Source organism: Sinocyclocheilus anshuiensis, unplaced genomic scaffold, assembly GCF_001515605.1.
Source record: "Sinocyclocheilus anshuiensis isolate Anshui unplaced genomic scaffold, SAMN03320099.WGS_v1.1 scaffold306, whole genome shotgun sequence".
Taxonomy (NCBI): domain Eukaryota; kingdom Metazoa; phylum Chordata; class Actinopteri; order Cypriniformes; family Cyprinidae; genus Sinocyclocheilus; species Sinocyclocheilus anshuiensis.
In genome coordinates this window covers 1,724,038-1,748,759 of record NW_015544175.1, presented here as the reverse complement: position 1 = coordinate 1,748,759, position 24,722 = coordinate 1,724,038, and the positions used below count along the sequence as shown (strand labels likewise).

The 24,722-nt window shown below is 35.0% G+C and overlaps 1 protein-coding gene and 1 long non-coding RNA gene across 8 annotated transcripts in view; one reads left to right on the top strand and one right to left on the bottom strand.

Annotated features, from left to right (window-relative positions):
• Positions 1 to 1,867: 1,867 nt before the first annotated feature.
• Positions 1,868 to 24,722, bottom strand: part of LOC107696158 (retinoic acid receptor RXR-gamma-B-like) — a 24,929-nt gene continuing 2,074 nt past the window's right edge. The window contains exons 1-11 of one of the 7 annotated variants that reach the window (XM_016496367.1): positions 18,282 to 18,360; positions 15,698 to 15,832; positions 7,594 to 7,826; positions 5,746 to 5,890; positions 5,460 to 5,639; positions 4,896 to 5,053; positions 4,622 to 4,751; positions 3,326 to 3,458; positions 3,091 to 3,182; positions 2,401 to 2,506; positions 1,868 to 2,305 (exon numbers count right to left, since the gene is read on the bottom strand). In XM_016496367.1, coding sequence (XP_016351853.1) covers positions 2,158 to 2,305; positions 2,401 to 2,506; positions 3,091 to 3,182; positions 3,326 to 3,458; positions 4,622 to 4,751; positions 4,896 to 5,053; positions 5,460 to 5,639; positions 5,746 to 5,890; positions 7,594 to 7,776 — 1,275 coding nt within the window. In that variant the 5' untranslated portion in view covers positions 7,777 to 7,826; positions 15,698 to 15,832; positions 18,282 to 18,360 and the 3' untranslated portion in view covers positions 1,868 to 2,157. Of the gene's footprint in view, positions 2,306 to 2,400; positions 2,507 to 3,090; positions 3,183 to 3,325; positions 3,459 to 4,621; positions 4,752 to 4,895; positions 5,054 to 5,459; positions 5,640 to 5,745; positions 5,891 to 7,593; positions 7,827 to 15,697; positions 15,833 to 16,143; positions 16,202 to 18,281; positions 18,413 to 21,703; positions 21,785 to 24,722 lie in introns of those variants that run through there. The other 6 variants (XM_016496368.1, XM_016496364.1, XM_016496363.1 and 3 more) reach the window with 6 other exon arrangements.
• Positions 23,939 to 24,722, top strand: LOC107696179 (uncharacterized). The gene is made up of 3 exons (XR_001635060.1): positions 23,939 to 23,988; positions 24,307 to 24,383; positions 24,660 to 24,722. It is a non-coding gene; the product is annotated as an uncharacterized LOC107696179 (long non-coding RNA).

Below are 24,722 nucleotides of genomic sequence, written 5' to 3'. Positions count from 1 at the left end.
AACACAGTGAGTAAAAGCGCATAGTATTAATTAGTTACATGTATCAGCATGTTTTATCAGCACCAGGAACTATAGCTTTCTAATGTACTGTACATGACAAAACTTCACCAAAACTTTAAAAGATGATTTGGTATTAGACATCCACCTACCATTGAAGAGAAAATATCTTTTTGCCGCCCCGTATAACTTTCGACAGATGCTCAGATAGTTGTAAACGCGGACAAAAGCCTCATATGAAAATAAACCTGTGCGTCAGTCTCTCTCTCTCTCTCTCTCTCTCTCTTGCACGCACGCGCGCGCGCCAACACACACACACACACACACACACACACACACACACACACACACACACACACACACACACACACACACTTCTCTGCTCCCATCAGCAGGTGGAGAGTAAGTAAATATTACTTTACAACTTGTGTTGAACTCCAAATAGCCTACATTATATAAAAAACTATCATAGTTTTTAAATACATTAGGCCTATGAAAACTATTGTAGTTACTATTAATAATAAGTGCAATTATTATTGTTTTTATACAATTTACTATAAATAAACTTGACAGTTCAAACATGCCCTAAAAAATGTCACATTAATTCTGCTTGGCGTCCATCTGCTTTCTATATCCTACACTCAAAAAAATGCTGGGTTGTTTCAACCCAACCTTGGGTCAAATATGGACTAACCCAACTTTTGGGTTAAAAATTGAATGTAAAAATTTAACCCAACGGTTGGGTTAGTCCATATTTGACCCAAAGTTGGGTTGAAACAACCCAGCATTTTTTAGAGTGTTTGCATTTCACATAGATTCACAATGGAGTGCAATTATTAGCAATCCTGCTAATAAATTTAGATTTATTGTATTTTTCACAATTTGTTCTGCATATTGGATAACAGTAACTGAAAAGTGCAAATGTACTATATGATAAAAAAATATGGGGTTAAGCTTAAACAATAACTATCTGGCTACTGGTTTTATTAGGTCAGATAAACATATTACAATTACAATTACCGAAAAAAGAGGTTATTTTCTAAACGAATATTATATTTACATGCACATCAGTTCTCTGTGATAGCCTACAACCCAAATAGACAACCAGTGAAATAAATCCCAAACATTTGTTTGGAGTTCATATTATACAGTGTCATGACCAGAACCGGTCATATAGCATAGCCTACCTAAAATTTGTTTGAATTTTGAAAAATGAATAACATAAAAGAAAAACAATCACCTTATAACTGACGATTAATGATTTATACGACCAATTTATATTATTTATATAAAAAACATAAAACATGTTCTATTCTTAATTTAAAAAAAATAACGATCACAGATTACATAAAGATTATATGATTTAAAATGAACTAGTGAGTATGGACCTTTTTTTAATATATATTTTAGAAATACATTTATGAACAATATTGTAAGACAATAAACGTTTGGGCAAGAAATCTTATGCGCTTCTTTCCCACAGGACAGTTCAAACTTGTTTACCTTCAGAGCAATCAGCCTTCCACACTGAAAATGAGAAAGCCACTTTTTAATTATGGTTTGCATCGCTGAATGGTGCCATCTAGTGGGCGGGACACACTGCACCAGATAAGGTAGATACAGGGTTTTGCTGAAATGTATAATTTATTCGAGATGTTATTTAAACTTGGACAACATCACGTCTCAAACAATTGCTTGCTCTTTAAAGGCTTTTGGTTCTACAAGGAAAAAAGGTTCAGTAAAATGAAGACAGAAAATGACAACGTGCTCCATTTTTTTTTATTCAAAAAACAACAAAAAAACAAAACAGTATTTCAATATTTATTTGAACAGAATTCTAAACTTCATTAAAAAAATTATTGTTTGGGTTTGATAAACATTCCTTGAATAAAATATATTTTTTTCTTTAATGCACTGTCTTGCAACAGTGGATACCTGATATTAGCTATTTACATTTCTTTTCAAAACCATACCAATAAAATTAATTTCATCTGTATATTTTCAGACTTGCTCCTCTTTTTCCCCTGCCAGTATTTTTTAAAAGAATAATAATTTGTGCATGGTTTAAAATATGCAGCAAACTGCAATATCTTCAATCAAGTTCGTTATTATATTAGTTACATAAGAATATGTACAAAAAATGGTCTGTTGGAACTCATGTCACGTGATCTGATGGGGTGCTTCGAGCATCTCCATTAAGAAAGTGTCTATGGGTGTGTCTCCAATCAGCTTAAAGAAAAATAGGTGCTCCAAACACTTAAGTCCAATGGATCGGAGGGCAGGAAGACGCAACAAAAGTTTAGCAAACCTGTAAAGCAGGCAGGGAGCAAGATAGCAGGTGAAATGGAGTATGTGCAACAGATATGATCAGTATTTACTGAACAAACATGTACATGACTGTACCTGCCAGGCTGGTCAGGGTATTTCTGTTTAGTATAGGTCTCCAGTGAGGCGTAAACTTTCTCCCTCAGTGCCTCTACCTCTGCTGGGTTGGACAAGCCTTTGGAATCTACGAGAAGAGACAATCTGCATGATTATAAATATATATTCAGAATATCAAAACATCTTACATATCTTTACATCTAATCTATTAACCTTCCATTTTGCAGTGCATAAAGGCATTTAAAAAATCACCAGTATTTTTGTGTTCCACAGATAAATAATGACAGAATTGTACTTTTTATCTCTTTAACTACTACATATATTATATTATATTACAAAATACAAGTTTTCTCTTTAACTTGAGTATTTTAATAATATAATATAATATAAATTATAATATAATATAATATAATAATATGCTTTATAAGATAAAATCAGTCAAGGTCTTCACAATTTATCATCATTATTCTGTGTCAATTCCCAAGGAATTCCAGGAAAGAAAAAAATTATTTTGGAATGTAAATAATGGCAGGATTTGGGTGAACTATTACTTTAATAATATTATATTATATTACAAAACTTTAAATGAAATAAAATAACAACATTTTATTTTATACACGTCTTTGTTTTATACACTTTTATACACTTGTCTGCAGAAAAAGTTATCTATGCTGCAGACAAGTGTATAAAAAATGGAAGTGTGCAACACACCAGGGTTGAAGAGGACGATGGCTCTAAGGCAGCCTAGTTCTGTCTTATCCATCTGCATATCCTTCATTTTAGACACCAGCTCAGTCAATACCCTGCCACACAAACACACACACAAAGCTTTCACTTGAACACAATAGTTGTAATAAAAATAAAGATGATACATATTTTCTGATCATTCTCTAAACAAAGGACAGATGTTTATTAATTCAGAGGTGTTAAAGGTGGAAAGACTCACCTGTTAAAGATGGAGCCGACACCTGCACTGTGAGCACTGCTTCTGTGGACATGGAGGCCTGTGCCCAGCAAGATGCCATCTTTAACTGTGATTGAGCGATGAGAGAATGAAGCAATGAGGAGCTCATTCCATCCTGTAAGAAGAAAAATGACATGAAGAACATAAATTACATGAACTCTCCCTGTGTTTTAATTCAACACAGTGTTCTTTATTAGCAAGGCTTTATGAAGTTCTGTGGTGGCTTTTTTATGACTGCGTGTGAAATGTTTGACCAGCAGAGGTCAGCATTCCCACTTACATAACCAACACAGTTCTGCCTGACCCTTTGACATGGAGTGACTATGGACAAAACTAAAACTATATTAAAAAAAAAAAAAAACTTTTCGAAACTGAATTGAAATAAACCTGAAATCACATAAAATGCCAATATTAGATGAAAAATCTAACATTAAAATACTTTAATACTTTTTAAATAATGATTGTTGCCCTGGCAGCTAACTGAAATGAAGACATTTAAGTATTAAAATGACTAAAACAGAAATAAAAATGAATTAAAAGTTATATAGAAATATATATATATATATATATAAAAAAATAAAAATGACAGAAGTACATAAATAAGTACTAAAACTTAAACTAGAAGCTAATTTAAAATATTAATGAATACAATAAAAGTATATATAAAAAAAATACTAAAACAACATGGGTGGTAGTTTTATGTATGTTTATACAGATGATATTAATGTGATGCCACATAACAAGAAACACTTGTGATGAAATGTGGCATTATAAATGGCAACAGCAGCAACAACAACAATAAACCTAGAAGATGTGCAATATGCATTTTCACTGCTTAAATACACATTTCAGCCATAATATCCTCTACGTTACTACCTTCAGGTATGATTTAAAAATCAAGGCAAAATATGTATTTTATCAGTTTTGCATGATTTTTATCTGCATATCACTTCACAAAGACATAGTATGGACAATTATGCTGATGAAACTGGTTCCTGTTTGATCATAGGTTTAATATTTTTTAGTATAGTTGTGCTTTGTAAGACAAAGTCAGCCATTTGAATGGATAAAATCAGTCAAGGTCTTCAAAATGATAAAAGCTCACCTGCCTGCTGCTTTCTAGTAATCCTTAGACCTTTATTAGCTTGTTCAGGTGTGTTTGATTAGGGTTGGAGCTGAAGTCTGCAGGACTGTGGCTCTCCAGGACAGACGTCGGCCACCCCTGGTCTATATCTATATATGTTTACACATGTGTATAGACATATGAGTGTCTTATACCTGCTCGAAGCAAAATGACCTGATCATCCAGAGGCAGATCGGAGAAATTAGGTATTCTCTTGGCCCACTCCACCAGAGTAAACAGTTGCTTGTCAGCTGCATGGCAGATATTAGTGACTGGGTCATTTGTCTGGAGAAGGAGACCAGATGAAAAAAAGGAAAGAGAAAGAACGAGAGAGGGTATTTTAGTTGTTACTTTCTCAAAGAATGCTGAAGTCAGCATGTATGTACTGTGTAAATTGTATTTGCATAAATCTAAATGTCTTCGTCTTACGGAGTTGCCTGGACTGTTCTCTGTGTATGTCTCAGTCTTAGGTTCGACTGCAAGTTCTGCATCCAGAATCTTATCCACAGGCATGTCTTCATTAAAACTGCTCGTCGATTCTACATCATCACCTTTCTCCCTCCCACGCTGCCTCTCTTCCTGCACTGCTATGGGGTCCAGCAGAGCAGAGTAAAGGAGTACATTATAAATCGTTGTAATTAATGATTTATGGCACATTTAAACAATATTTAAAAAATCTCACATTTTTAATATTACCTTTATCTGTTATATTAAAAATCTATTTTATTTGAAAGTATATTTGAGATATTGCAAGAAAACAAATGTACAATATAATGTAATCTATTATAAAGCAGTTATGTAAGGTTATATAGAAATACTATATAATATAATATAATGTATATTACATATAATGTTATTTTAGCATAATATTAAAGCATAATGTTAAAACGTTTTGAGATTAAAATCTCTTCTGGCCACAAAGGCAGCAAAAAGCACAAAACAAAAACCTTGAATTATCATTGAATTATGGATACAAAGCACACAAATACAAACCTTCCCGCTTCATGCCCATTGCCAGGCACTTCTGGTAGCGACAATATTGGCAACGGTTGCGCTGGCGTTTGTCGATCAAACACTCTTTACAGTCTCGACACGTGTAGCTCAAGTCTTTTCGGATGGTCCTCTTAAAGAAGCCTTTGCAACCTTCACAACTGTAAACACCATAGTGCTTCCCTGCAAACACAACCATACTGAACCTCAGAAGAGTTGGAGATGTATCTTGCATTAACTTCCAAACCAAAACCAAATGCAACACCTAAACATCCCTGTGTTGTTGTACCTGAAGATCGGTCCTCACAAATGGCACAGATGTGTTTGGAGAGGGTTCCAGGGCTGCTGCACTGATAGCTGCTCATGTTGCTCAGCGGAGGCAATCCTGGTGGAGGCTTGATGTCTTCTGAGTTATTCACATTTAAAGAGTTCATCTGTAAGACAGGAAGAGAGGTGAGGAGAGACGGAAACAGCTTATCATACAGTGCAACCAGGAGTAGACATTTTGTCACAATGCAGCAGCAGACTGTTTGTGTCCTTCCAGTACAGAAGACACACACACAAACTGCACAAATCCAAGAAAACACACTCACAAACACACAAAAACAGACTCCACCCTTGCAAGGCCATTGCACAAGTAGCTGTGAGAGCGCTGACATAACATTTCAAATGGGAGGGAGATAATTGTGTCCCTTTCCCTCTCAGAAGAATTCACAATTTTTCCATCACATATTGTTTTCTGCAGTACTCCATTAAGCCTGCAGGTTGCAGTACATGGCCATACCTCAAGCATAAAGAAAGCATGTCAAATCCGGGATGCGATTCAGTGAGCCTTATTTTGAGTGAATTACTGGCATATATGTTTGTCTGTTGACTTGTGTTTGTATTTGGCTGCTTCTTTTGTGGAGTTAAAAAAAATAAAATACAAAATACACGTAATTTCCGTCATATCTAAAATGTTTGATACAGTGTTGTTATTGTTAATTAAAACTATTAAAAAGTTTTTGGTCATTGAAATAAAGCTGAATAATGATGCTGCTAGTACAAATATTAGATGAAAAACCAAAATGAAAATTAGAAACCTAAATGAAAATAAGAAAATTTGCTTTGGCAACTAACTCAAGTTTAAGTACTAAAACGCAGAAATTACAAAGTTTTAAATAAATATAAAAATAAAAACATAACACAACAAAACTTTCTGATATTTACCTTGGTTTTTCTTTACTTTCTGTTGTTGTAACAAGTAAAAACCCATTTTCACAAAATAAATATGATAGTTTCACTCTTTGATCACCAAGTGTTTTAAAAAGTCTAATACATTTTTAATACGTTATTTTATTTTAAGGCATTTTTGCCTTTATTTTGGGAACATTACAATCCACCCGGGACAAAAAAAGAGGCCAAAGTTGAAGAAACACCCATGTACAGGATTTCAGAAGAAGAAACACCAGGCACAGCTAATGGCGCATGCTACCAGCAATACCAGATTTAACACATTTTCTTTTCATTTCAATATAATTTCAAGTACATTTAGACCCTGTATGTCAGAATACACACACACTTACTTGCCCCATATACTGTAAGTTCATAGTTACTGATGTCCTTTCATTGGACTAAAAGCCTGAAACGTTTGTCTGAGTCAATGGCTTTCTCTGGCCTCCAGGGAGAAATGAGACACACATACAGACACACATAAGCTGACCTCTTTTAACACCAGGGCATCCATACACTCTTAGAAAATAAAGGAACACAAAGCTGTCACTGGGTCGGTACCCTAAAGTACAAAAGCTAAAATGTACATCTTTGTACCTCACTTGCCTCTAAATGGTACATATTAGTAACCTTTTAAAGGGGTAGTTAGGTGTGGCTGAATCTTAACTTTTATAAAGAATATCTCTTTGGATTTGAGACTTTAGTCTTTGCAACTTTACAGATCTTCTTTATGCACCAAGAGCTGGTAACACTCCATAGAGAAAGGAAAAATTTAAATCGCATCATATGACCCCTTTAAAAAGGGTACCACCAAGAGGCTAATTTTAATTTATGAGAAAGAGCGACATTTCAGTTTGCAGGACAGACTTATTGCTTTCGGTTGGTGTCAGTCCGAGAGAGCACAGAATTATGGGAAGCTTCTTACCTGCGGGCTACTGAGAGTGTTAAAGCCCATACTGGGCGTAGAGGGCAAGGAAATGGATGGTGAGCCCAGAGACGGGGCGATGACTGAGTAGGGTGAGGCCAGGCCATTCATGGATGAGCCCAGGGTGCTCATGGGAGACTGCAGTGGGCGGGACGAACTGATGACGGACGGATTTCCCACCATGGAACTCAGGGGTGGCGGCTGATAGGGGGGCGAATAAAGAGCACTAGTGTCTGTGAACATACAAAAAGAAAGATTAATATTAGACAAGAGCAATTCAAATTTAGTACTAAAATGACTGCTGATGACATCAATGATCATTGACACATAGACGCTTCACAAAATTACTGTTTTTACTGTATTTTTTAAGCAAATATATGCAGCCTTGGAGAGCATAGAAGACTTAAAAAAAAAAAAAAAAAGTGAAATCTTAATTATTCCAAACCTATGACCTGTAATGTTATGTATAAATCAAACAATCAGACAGGTCTATATAAATTTATCATGACACAACCTGTGTTTTTGTTTAGCATGTACAGACGTCAGAGAACAGGGTAAGTATGTGCCCATAGGGACATCAAGTACCTGTGGAAACGTGTGCCTTTGCAGAACATCAATTACCTCCTTTATTAAGGCCTAAAATGTGTAATGAAAAATATGCCGTTTGAGTAAATGTAAGAGGGCACTTTACTGAGAGAATGCATTAAGCCCTGCTGCTTTAACCATTCAGTCAGCAGCTGATAGAGTGCTACAGTACATATGAGTACCTGGTAATGGTAGTTTGTACTGGCACAAACACAATATATCTATCTAACGTAGTACAAGGACACACACAGGGCAAAGGTTGCACCTTTTTTGCCAATACTGATAGTGTTGCAATCCGTTAACTCATTTCATCATTCATCAAGATGAAGATCAAATCAAATTCATCTAAGATTAAATTAACATGAACACAGCTTCAAGGAGGTTGCTTTATCCAAATGTGCAACACAAAAAGCTTTATCAGTGATTTGGTCAGATATTCTGGTGACTGTAACTGTTTATGTCTTGCAGGTTATTTCAATATACTGCTAATGTATTATTGCAAAATAAACCCAGACAGGGTGATCAAGACCCTGGCATAAAGCGGAGGGGATTCGTGTCACCCTGAAGTGGTTTATATTTAGCTAACAAGTCCACCGTATCCACTGTTATTATATGGCTGCTTACCAAATAAATAAATGGACATATAATGTTGCTTTGAGCTGAAATTATTTTAGTAAATGAAAGGAAAGAGACAACAGAGTGCTACAAGACACATGAAACTACCATGTTGTCAATGGACAATAATCAATTACAGTTTAGCAGTCAAAATAGTGCATTAATATATATTTTTTTTAGCTCTCGAATATTACTAAATGGCTGTCAAGCTAAAAACTAAAGTACATAATATGCAACATTATGTAAAATCATAATTATTTAAATCATTATCTGTAATTTTATTTATCTACATGTTTTATCATTCTCATGCTGAGAATGATGGGAAATGTAGCATGAACCACATAAACTTGCCAAATGAGAAGTTTGTACACTCTGAGAAAAAAAGGTACAGGGCTGTCAATGGGGCAGTACCCTAAGGTACATCTTAGTACCCCATTTACCCCAAAATAGTACATATCATTACCTTAAAAGGCACTTATTAGTACTTTAAAAGTACATATTTAGTACCTAAAGTGTACATATTAGTACCTTTTTAATGGGTACTGCCCCAGTTACAGTTTTGTTCCTTTTTTTCTGAGAGTGTAGGGAGTCACACCCTAGTAAGTGTCTGAAATGAGCTTCTTTTGTAATGTAATTCTCTATCTTGTGGTTTCTTTTACTTAAAATTAAAGAAATCCAGGATTTACTGTTTATTAATTAGGCATAATCATGAATTTCAGCACTTAAACACTATAGTATGTTATAAACAAACATTCTGCAATGGCTGTATTCTTCCAAGCTGGTGCATGTGTGTCCCAGACTCTGGGCAGAAGGGGGAATTTCTGTGGCAGATAGCCAAGATGCCTTTGGTAGGGCAGAAACATGGTCATACTGTGGTCAGCGCGTCGGCCTATCCTCAAATGACCCACCTGATCTATTACATTTAAAACGGACCACACAAGTCCAACGACAGACTCCCTAAGGCTGAAAACAGGGCTGTTACACAGAATGTTTATGGTACTGCATCTTTATACAGAGCTGAATTTGACAGTAAAAAAAAATTCATAATATCGCAAATGTTCACGATCAAATCAATACCAACATTTTTGTGAGGTACAGAAGGACATTAAGGCTCCCCCAGAATATATGCTTTTTAACCTTTTACTCCAAAGTTTTAGTTTTATGTTTACTTTAAAATATACAAGTTTAACAAGTATAATTGACACCCTATAGATGGCAAGGTAACTATAGCTCTATCTCTGCAGATTTACATTTCATTAGGTCTAAAAAAAATTGTTTAGATGCATCAACCTTTAGCTGATAATTCAGATCTTATTCTTCTGAGATGGTCCTTGTGCCAGACATTCATCAGGATTTCACAATGACTCTCGGCAGTGCACATGACCTGTACAGCTGTCTGGGAGCAAAGTGCAGCCTTTGGTAGACTGCTATCAAGTTCAGCGGAGACCACATGAAATGGCACAGGTCAGTGCGGGCACAATCACATACATAAACTGTCATAGCATGCTTCTTGCAACAAACCGTAATTAATTTCCTCACAGATACTCTGTCTGTACAGTAAACACAGAGAAAGCTGTGTATAGTTTCAATGAACAGCAGACCAGGAGACTGACATTATTCTGACATTAGTAATATAAAGCTTGAATGGCAGATTGGAAAGTGACATGAAGCACATAAAGAGAGTGCACCATTAAAAATGTACAAAAGAAAAGACACACAATTATTGTTTTTATTTTTAATTATTTAATTATAACATATTATTTTTTAGAATTCATTCATTTTAACTACAAACAATGCAAGCCTTATTGCTAAAAGAAAGCTTTAGCATTTTCAAAATAAAACAATATTGAATGTGATTCCAAAAGTCAAAATACAAAAACTTGCAATAAACTAGACTTTGCTGGTTATTGCATAATACTAAATAACAGGACATCCCCAAAAGTAAGTTTTGAGATTTAGCTTTTCAGATTTAGCAGCATATTATTGGCTGGAACCACAAACACACAAACACACACACACACACACACACACACACACACACGCTGCATGAAAATCCAAACGGTGGATCCCCCCCTCCCCTATTTTAAACAAAATCTCTTGAATCACTTATTTCAGTCCTAAACAAAGTTGACATCTGATCAATAATGACACTAAACCCTCTTCTCATCACTGACAAATATTTTCAACCACCTGTCAAAAAGACAGGGGTTGTGGGGAGGGCAACAGAACAGACACAAAAAGGTGGAAGGGGGTAGAAGTGATGGAGATATGGGACACTGTCCCACTCTATCTCAGTCTGCCGTAGAGAGCTGCCGGACATTAAATCAACCCTGATTACTGCCATATGTCCATAATCCTCCAAAGCCCAGGACTACACACATACCTCAGTTACCAACACCACTTAATCAACCATATAATAAACTACTTTATCAGCACACACACACACTATCTTTTGTATGTGAATAATTAACCTACACATACAAAGTAAATTTTATAGCTGGTAACAATATTATCTTTATTACCTAAACATCTCATTCACCATTCTTTAATAAGCATTAATTACATGTACGCTACACACACACACAAAAATGTAAAAAGACACACAAGCTCATGTTTTTCTTATCAGAACTGCTGAAATAATGCATTATATTCATGTTCATGCCCCCAGAATCGCTGACAGACGTAAAAATTAGCTGGACTCATGCAGGCCGCAGGAGGTCTGGGATATGTTGGCATTTTTTTATGGCAGTATTGAGAGCGGTCTTACACTGTTACTAATGAAATTTATTGTGTTATTCATTTACTAATGAAAATGACTTGTGTGTTTGAGTGTGTGTTCTGTTGCAAAAAAAGACTTAGGCCTATAACTGCTGCTGTAAGTGTATGACAAAGTCAGTGTTTGAAAAGGTACAGTGGCTTGCGAAAGTAATTTTTTTGACATTTTGTTGTGTTGCTGCCTTATGATAAACTTCTTTAAATTACTTTTTTTCCACATCAATCTACACTCCATACACCATACTGACAAAGCAAAAACAGAACTGTCACAACTTCGTAAATTTATTAAAAATAAAAAACTGAAATAAGTACATTGCATAAGTATTCATACCCTTAACTAAATATTTAGCTGAAGCACAATTTGTGGCTTGACGCAAACCTGTTTCTGAGCTCTACAGACAGTTCTTTTGACCTCAGGGCTTGGTTTTTGCTCTGATATGCATTATCAGCTGTTAGACCTTTTATTATTAAGACGTGTGTGCCTTTCCAAATCATACCCATTCAAGTGAATTTGCCACAGGGTAACTTCGCTTGAAGTGTAGTAATATCTACAAGCAATATGAATGGTCCTGAGCTAAATTTCAACTGTCCCAGGTATGAATACTTATGCCATGGAATCATTTTAGTTTTTTATTTATTTTTTGCTTGACAATTATTGTGTATGGAGTGTAGATTGTTGTGGAAAAAACTAATTTAAAGCAGTTTAACATAAGGCAGCAACAAAACAAAATGTGAAAAAAATTAGATGAATATATGAATACTTTCGCAAGCCACTGTAAGAGAGAAGTGAATACTAAAGAATAATAGAGTACTATCAAGTGTAGAGACATCATTCAGTGAACCAGGCATGAACTCTGAGTGTGTCCTGTAGTAACCCCTGTATCACTCTGTTCAAAACAAGCACATTTTGTCACATGCATCACTCACATTTAAAATAACTGACAACTGCTTTATATATTCACACAAAAAAGTGAAGTAATATAAGGACAGAAAGACAGATAAACAGACAATACTGTACACTAAATATTACAGTCTGAAACTGGACATCAGAAAAATGCTGACTGGGTCGATATGCTGACATTTGGAAACAAACTCGACAGGAAAAGAAGGAACATTAAGCTTCAAAACATCCTATCATATCGTGATCATATGACAGCTGATATTCTGTGGCACTGAAGTGAACTTGTTTTAAAAAAACCCTGAGTAATGTTTGTGACATCTTACATTTCATGACCCCTGTTAATGTCAAAATGTAACGATCAGCAGGGACTGTTCCAATGAACATTGCACAAGAGTTTGTTGAGTAACTGTGTTCCGTCAGACCTCTTGTTTAGCAAAATTAACTGAAAAGTTACAGATTCTGAATACTTTAAATCCTAAGTGAGTGTGAAAACTATTTAAAAGCAGCGGCTGACCGCTGTCAAGACAACACGTCTCTTCATTCATTGTCTTCACTGCCTGCAAAAATATACAGTGTGGCAAATGTAGTCTGATTTAAGAACAAATTACTTAGTTCTTTTTGTAAATTGGTCAAAAGACTAATAAAGTCAGTTTTTTAATGGGTATGAATATGAACAGCCCTTCACTGAATGAAGTCGTGATTTGGTGTAAGATTGGTTGGTCTGTTTTTTTTCAGTGTTTTTGAAAGTAGTCTCTTATGCTTATCAAGGCTGCATTTTTTTACAGGAAAAAAAAAAACAGTAATATTGTGAAATATTATTCCAATTTAAAAAATTTTATTTGAATGTATTTCAAAATGTAATTTATTACTGTGATGGCCAAGCTAACTCGAGAAACATCTCTTATTATTATCAATGTTGAAAACAGTTGTGCTGTTTAATTTTGTGGAAATGATGAATATTTTTTGTAACAAATGTAAAAGTGTTTACTGTAACTTTTGATCAACTTAATGTATCCTTGCTAAATAAAATTATAAATTCCATAAAAAAATATCTTACTGAACCCAAACTTTTGAACAGTGGGGTATAGTATTCTCTCCTGTTGCACAAAAAAAAAAAAAACTGAATCTGTAAGAAAAAACTGATTAAGGGTCAGACTAGCTACCGTAACTATCAGGCAAATTAACTGAGACAACAACAATTTCTGTTCCAAAATTCCTGAAACTGAGCTTGTTCGTAGCTTGAGGGTTTAACAGAGGATCAATGTAAAGTTTCTTCCAAGAGAGGCAAGAGAGAAGTAGAAATAGATAAAATCACAAACATCCACCCCAATACATGTGAACGCCACTCACAACTTTCAGAATAAACAAGCTGTTTTGGGATATTTGAAACCAGCTGTCTCAATCAAAACATAAAAAGACAATTGATCCTTTCAGCTTTACTCAGAGAAGCCTCTTGATAGGGAAACCTTGTCATGTAACCTTAAAATGTGGTAACATTTAAACCAATTTAATGTGTTACAAGAAAGCACTTTAAAAAGTTCCTTAAGGCAGCAACTGCACACTAAAAAGTGTTACCAAAGGAGACTAGATGTTAGGCTACAAATGGGATCTAACAGCATAAGACAGCAGAATGTGAGAAACCACAGTGTTGTCAGCCCTACACATAACCATGAGTAACCTCAACAAAAGAGGGAGATGAAGAAAAAAAATAAAAGAAAACTGGTAAAAGGAAGGATAAAAAATTAAGAGGAGGGAGGCTCTATCTGTAGTGTTTATATCAAACATACTGTGCATACTTAAAAGACTGTCTAGATAATCTCAGCAATGAACAAAAACCCTCAAAATAAATTTTTCTTAATATTGACCCTATAGACTACTGCCAATCACAACCCAGGCTCACTGGAAAAATATGCCACTGCCGACATTTTTGCATAACTCCAAAAACGCAGTTTCCAGGTGAAACGAAAACTATAGGCAGTACAAAAATAACTTTCTGAATGCAATTTTTTGGAACAAAAAGCACAAGCACACACAATAATGCAGTTTGCTCCAAACAATACCATTGCCACTGTTGACATCCGCCATATTGCCTAACAACATGCTCTTGCCTGCAAGTAACTTATACAGAAATTATCCAAAGAAAACGCAAGCATGCTATGGATTAAACACACCATATGGTTAAAGCATACAGTGCACAGTATAAAAGAGTACACCCCCTCTGATTAAATATAAAAGATGTATTTTCTTAATGATCACTAATATAATTAATAGAAAGATGGCAAAATTGAAATCTATTAAACATATTCTTAATAAAAACAGAGAAATACATGCCATTAATATCTGTAAAATATTGTAAATATGGGCCTTGGAAAAAGCTAAATGAGTTTATTGTGCTTTGGCTACAGTCGGTAGTTCTGGCGTGGATAAACAACCATGCATGTCACTTCTGCATGCTGCAGCATCTTACTCTGTGAGATAAAGTCACTCTTTTCACAGCTTTTGCCAGCTCTGAGACACTTTCACAGTGTTTCTCCTGCTTTTTTTCTAGCAAAAACGCACTCATCACTAAATTAAAGCTTAAAGTGAAGACCTGATTATTTCAGGGGCCTTTTCACAAGTTCACTAGTTTTTGAATTTCTGTGTTACTTTGGCTATATTTTCACACTTAAAACAATAATTTGGTATTCCTCTTGTACCATTGTCCTCTTTTATGCTAATAAATAAATCTCCTGACAGTTCTCTCTCAAGTGGTTTCATTGTTGTCAGCATTAAGTCTGAGTATGATTCAATGGGCCATATAACACTTAATTATCAAGAAATTACTTGCCTTTAAGTTTTGGTTCAACATACTTACCTGTTGATCAATACTTGCCTTAACCTTTACACCAGAATTTATTTGTTTATCAACTTTCAGGAGGGTGTACTCATTTTTGCAACACAACATTTTATCACTTTGATAAGAAAATGGTATTTTCTTGAATAATTTGAACATTCTTCTTTGGTAACTGATCAAGCAGACTTGCTGGAATATTATATCTCTAAAAAACCAAAACATGTCTTCTAAGCAAAGAGTAATTGCTGAATTTGTTAAGTTTCAGAGGGGGTGTACTCATTTATGCTGTGCACTGTATATACACCACACCCGTATGTGTTTCTTAATCACAAAACCAGGCACTAATGCTGGTTCTCCCTAACGGTTTCCACTCTTCTGGAAAGGTGTTCACATACCTTGGAACGAAACTACAGGGAATCACAAGCATCAATGAGGTCAGGTACTGGTGATTTTTTTTTTGTCCATACAATGAAAGTCAACGGGGTCCAGTGTTGTTTTGACATTCACAATATGGTCAAATACAGTTTCTTCTGTGTTCCACAGAAAAAAGAAAGTTATACAACTTTAGAAAGACATTAGGGTGAGAAAATGATGACAGAAATTACATTTTTGGGTGAACTATCCCTTTAAGATTTGTCATCACTAGAATTAAGAGGCCTAGACAAACCCGTTAAGGCATGTCCGCATACTTGTAATGTATGTTTCAGCTGTACCTTCCAAAACATCATATATATGGTATATTAAAGACACCTAGATGTACTCCAAGGTTAATGTAATCTTATACGTAATATTAATTTGAAGAATGAGATATACATGCAAACTTCCATGCAGGCTCACTTACTATGTAGGTGTTGTGCAAGTTTTATTTGTTTCGTCAACATTGACACCTCTCAAAGAAAGATAGAAACAGAAAGAGAAAGAACAACAGAGAGCGACCGTCAATCGGCGACAACAACTTCTGTCACTGCTTTCTCTTATGCGATCAAATGGGAGTTTGTCTTTGTCAGTCCAAGTATTTATACCCACCCACCCACACAAACACCCCTCAACAGAACTATTGTCAGAGAGAAACAGAAGAAAAGCAAAGAAGCGAGAGGGTGAAGTACAGTGAGTGTGTGAGAAATATAGGGATATACTGAAATAGATTGATCCAAGCAGACCTTCCTAAAATATCCATAATACTCCAGTGCCACCTTACCCTGATCTATAACAGCTGAACAGCATTAGAGAACATAGCTTTGCCAAGTACTCTCACTGCCAAAGGCTGAGAGCAGAGGTTACAGATTAATTACACACAAGCCATGATGACATGCCAAGCAACTGTCTAATCAATAGTGTAAAATCAACAGCTTTAACATCACAGGAATAAATTAGATGTTTAAATATTTAAAAAATATTGTAAATATTTAAAAAATATTGTAATTTTAAATTACAATAATATTTTACAATATTATTTTTTACTGTATTTTTGATCAAATAAATTATAAATGCAGTCTTGGTGATCATAAGACTTTCAAAAACACTGTAGTGTTTAATACAATAAAATAAAATAAAAAACAAGCAAACCTTCACCATGTGCACCGTAAAAAAAAACATAACACTACCGCTCAAAAGTTTGGGATCAGTAAGACTTGTAATGTTTTTTAAAGAAGCCTCTTATGCTCATCAAGGCTGCATTTATTTGATCAAAATTACAGAAAAAAAAACAGTAATCTAGCAAAATGTTATTATTACACTATAAAATAATGGTTTCTATTTTAATATACTTTAAAATATAATTAATTTCTGTGATGCAAAGCTGAATTTCCATCAGCCATTACTCTAGTAAAGTCACATGATCCTTCAGAAATCATTCTAATACGCTGATTTATTATTAGAATGAATTTGATGAATAAAAAGTGAAAAAGAACAGCATTTATTCAAAACAGAAATCTTTTCTAACAATATAAATCTTTGCTATCACTTCTTCAATTTAACACATCCTTGCTGAATAATAAAAAAAAAGAAAGAAAAATTGACTGACCCCAAACTTTTGAACGGTAGTGTATATTGTTAGAAAATATTTCTATTTTAAATAAATGCTCTTCTTTTTAACTTTTTATTCATCAAAGAATCCTGAAAAAAAGTATCACAGGTTCCAAAAAAAATATTAAGCAGCACAACAGTTTCCAGCACTGATAATAAATCAGCATATTAGAATGATTTCTGAAGGATCATGTGACACTGAAGACCGGAGTAATGATGGTGAAAATTCAGCGCTGCATCACAGGAATAAATTATATTTGAATGTATATATATATAATGTAATAACATTTTGCAAGATTACTGTTTTTTTTCTGTAATTTTGATCAAATAAATGCAGCCTTGAAGAGCATAAGAGACTTCTTTAAAAAACATTACAAGTCTTACTGATCCCAAACTTTTGAGTGGTAGTGTATATAAATATATTATTCATATGATAATTGGCTTTAAGTAAAATATTATTAAATATGACTGAATCAACATGACTATTAGTTACATGAATGGAAGTATTTTTTATGGGTTACATTTTGTAGAATTCTTTCAATGTTAAAATATACTCATGTCTCCAACATGAATTTGGGGTGGGACTATCCATTTGTCCAATCAATGGCAGACAAAGAGAACCGGAAACCTGTTTGAAAATAATAATAATTTTTCTAATTCCATTTAGTAATGTAAAAACAAACCAATTTCAGTTATGAATGTGAGTCGTGTATTCCCTTGCTTAGAAATAACAACAGCTTCTTTACTCATGACAATAAACCACACAACATATCAACACATCTCTAAAATGCACGTATCCATGTACAGTCTAATCAGATTATGAAATCAGTCAAACACATTTTTTTCCAAGTTATTTCCAACAGCACGATTCTCTCATCTTCCCTTAGGATGCATCAGCCACGTTGTTCCTGTGAACTTAAGTATTACAAGAGTATCTTATTATCAGATACTCACGGGTGTTGTAGTGACTGTCCTCTCTGCCGTGACTCTGACCGTGAAGAGGCCACGCTGCCGGATGCCACATGACTGCGAGCACCACTCGTCCAAACCTCACCAAGCGCCTGTCCGAACACAGACTCACTCTGCTGATGGAACAGATGGGATATGAGTGAAACAGGACGGCTGTAGGGGGGAGGATCCACAGGGAGGAGTCTGCTCGTTTATGGGATTACTTGGATTATCAACGATTGAATCCAGCAGGAACCGTTTATTGCCACAAAGATCAGCCTCTCTCCAAGCTTTGACAAAACTCCTTCTGCACAGACCGCAGCCTGCCCAGAAAGAGGCTCTGAGTGTCATTAAATCTATCAGCCCAAATGGGCCACCTGTTGCACGGCCAGGGGTGAAGTGTGCTTGAGTGTGTGTGAGTTTCAAATAAAAAAAAGCTTGTTTAGATTCAGATTTTAAGACTACTATAAATTTACAGTACATCTGATTATCAATAACATTCTATAATTTACCATAATAAATCACAGTAAGATGGGCACATCAATGCTTCTATTAGAGCAGTGAAGTGGCAATGACCACGCTCTCTCACACATGCACGCACAGTTCATAGCCAAGCCTGGCAGCCTCCTCTCACACACCTGCTTGTGTGTTCATTATCTAAAGCACTTGTAACTTCAGACACTGCTTGTTTTTGTGCCATGCTGCATAATGTACTACATTAGCACATCAGTTTAAAGACAATTTACCAAAAAAGAAAAATGTTGAAAAATAAAAAAAGACAATATTTTTAGATAACGTTCAGAAGTTTGGAGATTTTTTTTTTTTAATTAATACTTTTATTCAGAAAGGATGCATTTAATCGATCAAAAGTGACAGTAGAGACAAATAAATGCTGTTCTTTTGAACTTTTTATTCATCAAAAAATGTATAAAAGTTTCCACCAAAATATTAAGCAGTTTTCAATATTGGTAATAAGAAGAAATGTTTCTTGAGCAGCAAATCAGCATTTTAGAATGATTTCTGAAGGATCATGTGACACTGAAGACTGGCATAATTGCTGTTGAAAATTCAGCTTTGCCATCAGTTATTAACAAACAGTTATTTAAAAATTTAATTAATATTTCAACATATTACTGTTTTTACTCTATTTTTGATAAAAGAAATGCAGCCTTGGTGAGAATTATTTAAAAAAAAAAAATCAACCAAACTTTTGAACAGCAGTGAAAAATAAATAAATAATGAAGATAAATAACTACAACTTTATATTTACTGACTGAGATATCAATGTGGGTCATGTCAGTGTCAAGGGAATTTTGAGCCAAATTAATTGTGCAGAAAAAGATCAAAAAGAAGCTTTGAGAGATTTCAATACAGCGATGCCTTAAAATGGCTGCAATGATGAAGACTTTCTACTAAAGCCTACAATATATCAATGCTGATGCCATTACAGTTTCACTGAAAGACAGTAGAACTGCCTTCATGATAGAATGCCTTCAGGGTGAATCTAAAAAAAGTCTCTTTAATATGTCATCCTATAAAAGCAATGCCCCACATGGATTTCTCTGAATGAAATGAGTTACGATCACACAGAAGATTGACACAATTGGAGCTGCCTGAAGAGATTTAGGAGCCTCATCACCAAAACAACTGTATTAGGTTTTCCATCTTCATGCATTTCTTTTGCTAACAAAATGATCAGTCACTGAAATATCTTTTATAGTAACTTATCCTTTTGATAAACCTACACATTAAAGCAGACATAACACACATAGTTTCATCTTATGTTAATCTTGAGTACCTATAGTAGTACTGCATCCTTCATATCTCTGGAGTCTTTAGTTTTATCAGATTTATAAAAGACAGATACAGTTGTACCGCTTCTCTCCGAAAACAGCTTTTGCGTAGCGATCGCCTGCAAACTGTGACATTGACATAAATGAAACAGGAACAAAAACTTTATTGACTTAAATTGGCTATGGCTAAAAATCATATCCAGCCATATATATTTGATCCAGAAGACTTCCGTAACCCGAATGAAGCACGTTGATGGGCGTGCTCTTGCTTTTGCTCTGGTTGATGAGTGCGCGCGCTCTTCCTGGAGAAGTGTCCATACAAGGAATCCTGCCCTTTATGATGTCATACAGGGCCATACTCTTAAAAAAAAAAAAAAACTATTTCCAAAACTTTGTGTACTCTCAATTTTCTTTGTTTTGGAAAGATGTGTTGTTTGGTTTTGTTGATACAGATAAAAATACTGATAAAGAGTTTTATATTATAATTGTATTACTTCTTCTAGTCAAATATTATATCCACAAGTGTAATTCTCCAATAATAAGCCACATTTTAAGGTGTTTTTTTTAAAGAGCAGCAACAATATTTTGAAACGCTCTCTCTATTGAAAAATACTAGGAAAACACTGACTTGTTGCGCCTTTTTCAGGATTCTCCTTTAAAATGATTACTTTGTTTTTATTTATTTATTCATTTGTTTACTTGATATTCTATTGTTATTTTTATTATTACTACATATGTTTTTCCCCCCTTTTAAGTTTCATATGTATTATTTATTATCCTTTAATGTATTGCTTTATTTAGGTTAAAATTGGGTTTTCTTTCCCCTGGCTGTTATTTTTATTCTTTGTTCTGTTATATTTTTTGATGTTCTGTTCCAGTATATTGTATTTGTATCTGTTGATTCATTGGTTGATTAATAAAAATAAAAAAAACACTTTCCGAAATGTATACAAACCCTGAAGGAGTGTCTTTGAAGCAGAAATACTCTGTCATATGTCCAACTATGTAACACTGTATGTGTGCATTACCGTTCAAAAGTTTGGGGGCAGTAAGATTTTATTTATTTAAAATAATTAAAAAAAAAATGTCAGCAAGCATGCAATAAACTGATCAGAAGTATTATATTGTAATAAAAGATTTTTCTGAACGTTAGTGTATAACAGCTGACTTTGAGGGTCAAAGACGCGACTCTCAGCCCGTGTTGACAAGCACATGAACACAGTTCACCCGCTACTGTGATGTAAGGGTCCACATCTAACATTTCAAAGCACCATGTCCTCCGAGAAGCAATCAGGGCACGAACACGTCCGTAGGTCAAAATAGATTTCCACCCTTGCCCTAGTCTACTTTACCCCAGACTTACATTACCCTAGAATGTCTATAAATCCAGAACAAGGAGCTAATAGGAGCTAAGGAACAAAATAGCATCTCTGTTAGTTCGTTTATCTACAGCAGCTATAGTAGCGTCACCACTAGTATAAGGGTTATGACTGTGCGTAAGAATTGTTAAACTGCTGCAAAAAGGGACTAATCTCAATAATCATTTAATTTTAATGGAATAAATACATACACCCCAATAATGTGATGATGAGGACCCTTTTTGCAAACATTTGCAAAAAGAATACATACACTCACCCTTCCATTATGTTCTTTTCTCGTCAACTACATATCCTCTGTTTCTCCTGGCTGGGCTTCTTTGACACTCCTAGCCATGAATGTGACGGTTGAAAGCCTTAAGCACATAGGAAATCTAGAGAAACCACTGTGAGCGTTTTGAAAGCATATGTACAGCTGACAATAACAAAGGCCTCCGAGCCACTCCTGTCTAACGACTAATACATATGTTCTTTCTGTTTTCTCATCGATGTGTCTTTGGACTTGCAGAGTGGGTTCGCATTGTTAAAGGCGGTGGAATGTTGTCAGCTATAGGCACTTCTCAGAAAGCCTATGGCAACAAGAAAGAGCTGAGAGTGAAGGCTCAATGATTTCTTCATTGACATTACAAATTTCTGTAGTTTAAACAGTAGGGCATGGCGCTAGCAATGTCAATATCATGGGTTTGATTCCTAGGAAATGCATGAACTAATAAAATGTATACCTTAAATGCAATGTAAGTCGCTTCTACAAAAAGCATTAATGTACTGTAAATGTATGAAAAATGACTGAATGTGTATAGTTGTTCACTACAAAGGCAAATAATGTGATTAACTCTGATTAATCTAACCTTGTTAACCTGGTTAATGTTAAAAACTCTTGGTGTGTCTGCCTGGTTCTAAAAGTAACATAAATAACCCGGATATCATGGTGGCACATGAATAAATCATATGTTTACAGTATAACTCTATATTTATTCACTGTTATTTCCCATTTTTATTTCATCATGCTTGAATACAGCTTTAACACTACTTATTAATATAACATACTATTTTTTGTGTTTGCACTGCAAAACCCCTGACCCGGAGTAAAAATACATTGTATTGGGTACATATGGTTCATCAACAATACGTAATACATCTGATTTTACTTCTAAAGCATATGTACAGTAGGCTGAATTCTTGCTCTGCAGGAAAATCCAGCTTAAGTAAGTAGCTGTGAACATGGAAGACAGTTTCAAGTCATTAGCTGGTGTAAACTGGTAAACCATCTTGAACCAGCAACGAGTTGGTCATACTATAAGATGGTTAAACTGTTTTTGGGTCTATGATAGCTGGTCAACCAGCTTGTAAGCAAATATCTTAAATTGGATTTTCCAAAAGGGTATAATGCAATAACACGTGCTAATCTATTGTATTCCAGTTAAGTTTTTAATATAAAAAATTATTATAACTAAGTTCATTACATCTTGACTTCAAAATGTCAAGTCAGTTGGATTAAAGAGGTCATATGACGCGATTTCAAGTTTTCCTTTCTCTTTAGTTTGGAGTATTACAAGCTGTTCGTGAATAGATAAGATCCCTAAAGTTGCAAGGACTAAAGTCTCAAACCCAAAGAGATATTCTTTATAGAAGTTAAGACTCGTCCACGCCCTCCTAAAACGCCTCGTTTAAACACGACCCCACATGTCTACGTCACAATGTGGGAAGATTTGCATAATACCGCCCAAATATTCATGCAAAGAAAGAAGGCGTAACTTTATTGTTGCTGCCACCGCCGCCGCCATGTTGTGAAGACGCTGTGTGTTTCGTTGCGAAAGCGAAACTTTGTTTGGCCTTCCAAAAGAGGACACGACTAGAAATCAGTGGTTAAATTGTATTTACAACACTGTTCCAGAACAGTTCAACCCAAATATTCAGATGTGTGCAGAGCATTTTATGGAGGACTCCCCTGATAGCAACAGACTCCGGGGCGGATCCGCCCTCAAGTCAGCAGCTCCGCTGTACTGTCAGACTCTGTTCGGTCATTCGCTCAGAATATGCCCCGCCTCCGGACAGCGCATTGTCAGTTAGCGGACTCATTATGGACACTGCACGGATTAGCAATCCGAACGCGCTTTTTTTTTTTTTTTTTTTTAACCGGTGCCGTCTCAGAAATCCTCCTCAGAGTGGAGAAGCTGCGGCCGGTGTCCGGCCAGGTTGAAGAAGACTGAACTCGGTAAGAATACTTTTAAAATATGCTTTATTTGTACAGTTGCCAGTAACATTAACGTTAATAAAGTTGTTAATTGCTTTGTTGTAGTTTTTAATTTTTGAAATTGCGTTGTGGAATGTCCAGTTAAGGTTAGCTCTTCAGCATTATTAGCATTATCATAGATTTGAGTAAGTTAATAATAGGCCGATTTGGATGGGATCTCCCTCCTTTCTGTGAGAGGGGTAGTTTAGTTGGCTAGCCGGATTTTAATCATATATTCACAGCTCATTCAAGTGCTCCATTCTGGTTTTTGATTCTACATCAGCCTTCGATATTCTACTTCATCTTTAAAAGTAAGATGGAGTTTTAAATTTGATTTAGCAAACTAGTTTGTCAAATACTGACAATGATCCACACTTCAGCTTTTAACGTGTAATCCTAAATGTGCTATGTCAAAATATTCATATCAATATTTAAGGTTAAATGTTTACAAACCTACTTTTACATCCTACATTTAACAGTAATCTTTGGTTGTGGTATAGGCCTACTAATTTGTGTCTATTTTTCTTTACAAATATATTCCCCACCTCTCCTCCTAATGTTATTTCAGATCATTTATATTAAATGAAAAAAGACTAAGATTGTGTGTGTGTGTGTGTGTTCTGTTGCAGCTTCACAGCTCATTCAAGTGCTCCAGTCTGGTTTTTGATTCTACATCAACCTTCGATATTCTACTTCATCTTTAAAAGTAAGATTAAATTACTTTTTAAAAGAGTAATTTTTTTTAAAGAGTTTTAAACTTGATTTAGCCAACTAGTTTGTCAAATACTGACAATGATACACACTTCAGCTTTTAACGTGTAATAACCTACTTTTACATCCTACATTTAACAGTAATCTTTGCTATGAGATGTCATGAAATTTTGTATGAAAATGTACTTGTGTGATTACAGGTGCTGTGAGAAAAAGTCAACACAGATACTTGTTACTTATTTCAATGTTTTTGTCGCACTCTTGTCCTAAGGTTATCATAGTCAGCCGGATCCGGTCCGTATCCAGATCAGATGATGGACCTGCACCCTGAGAC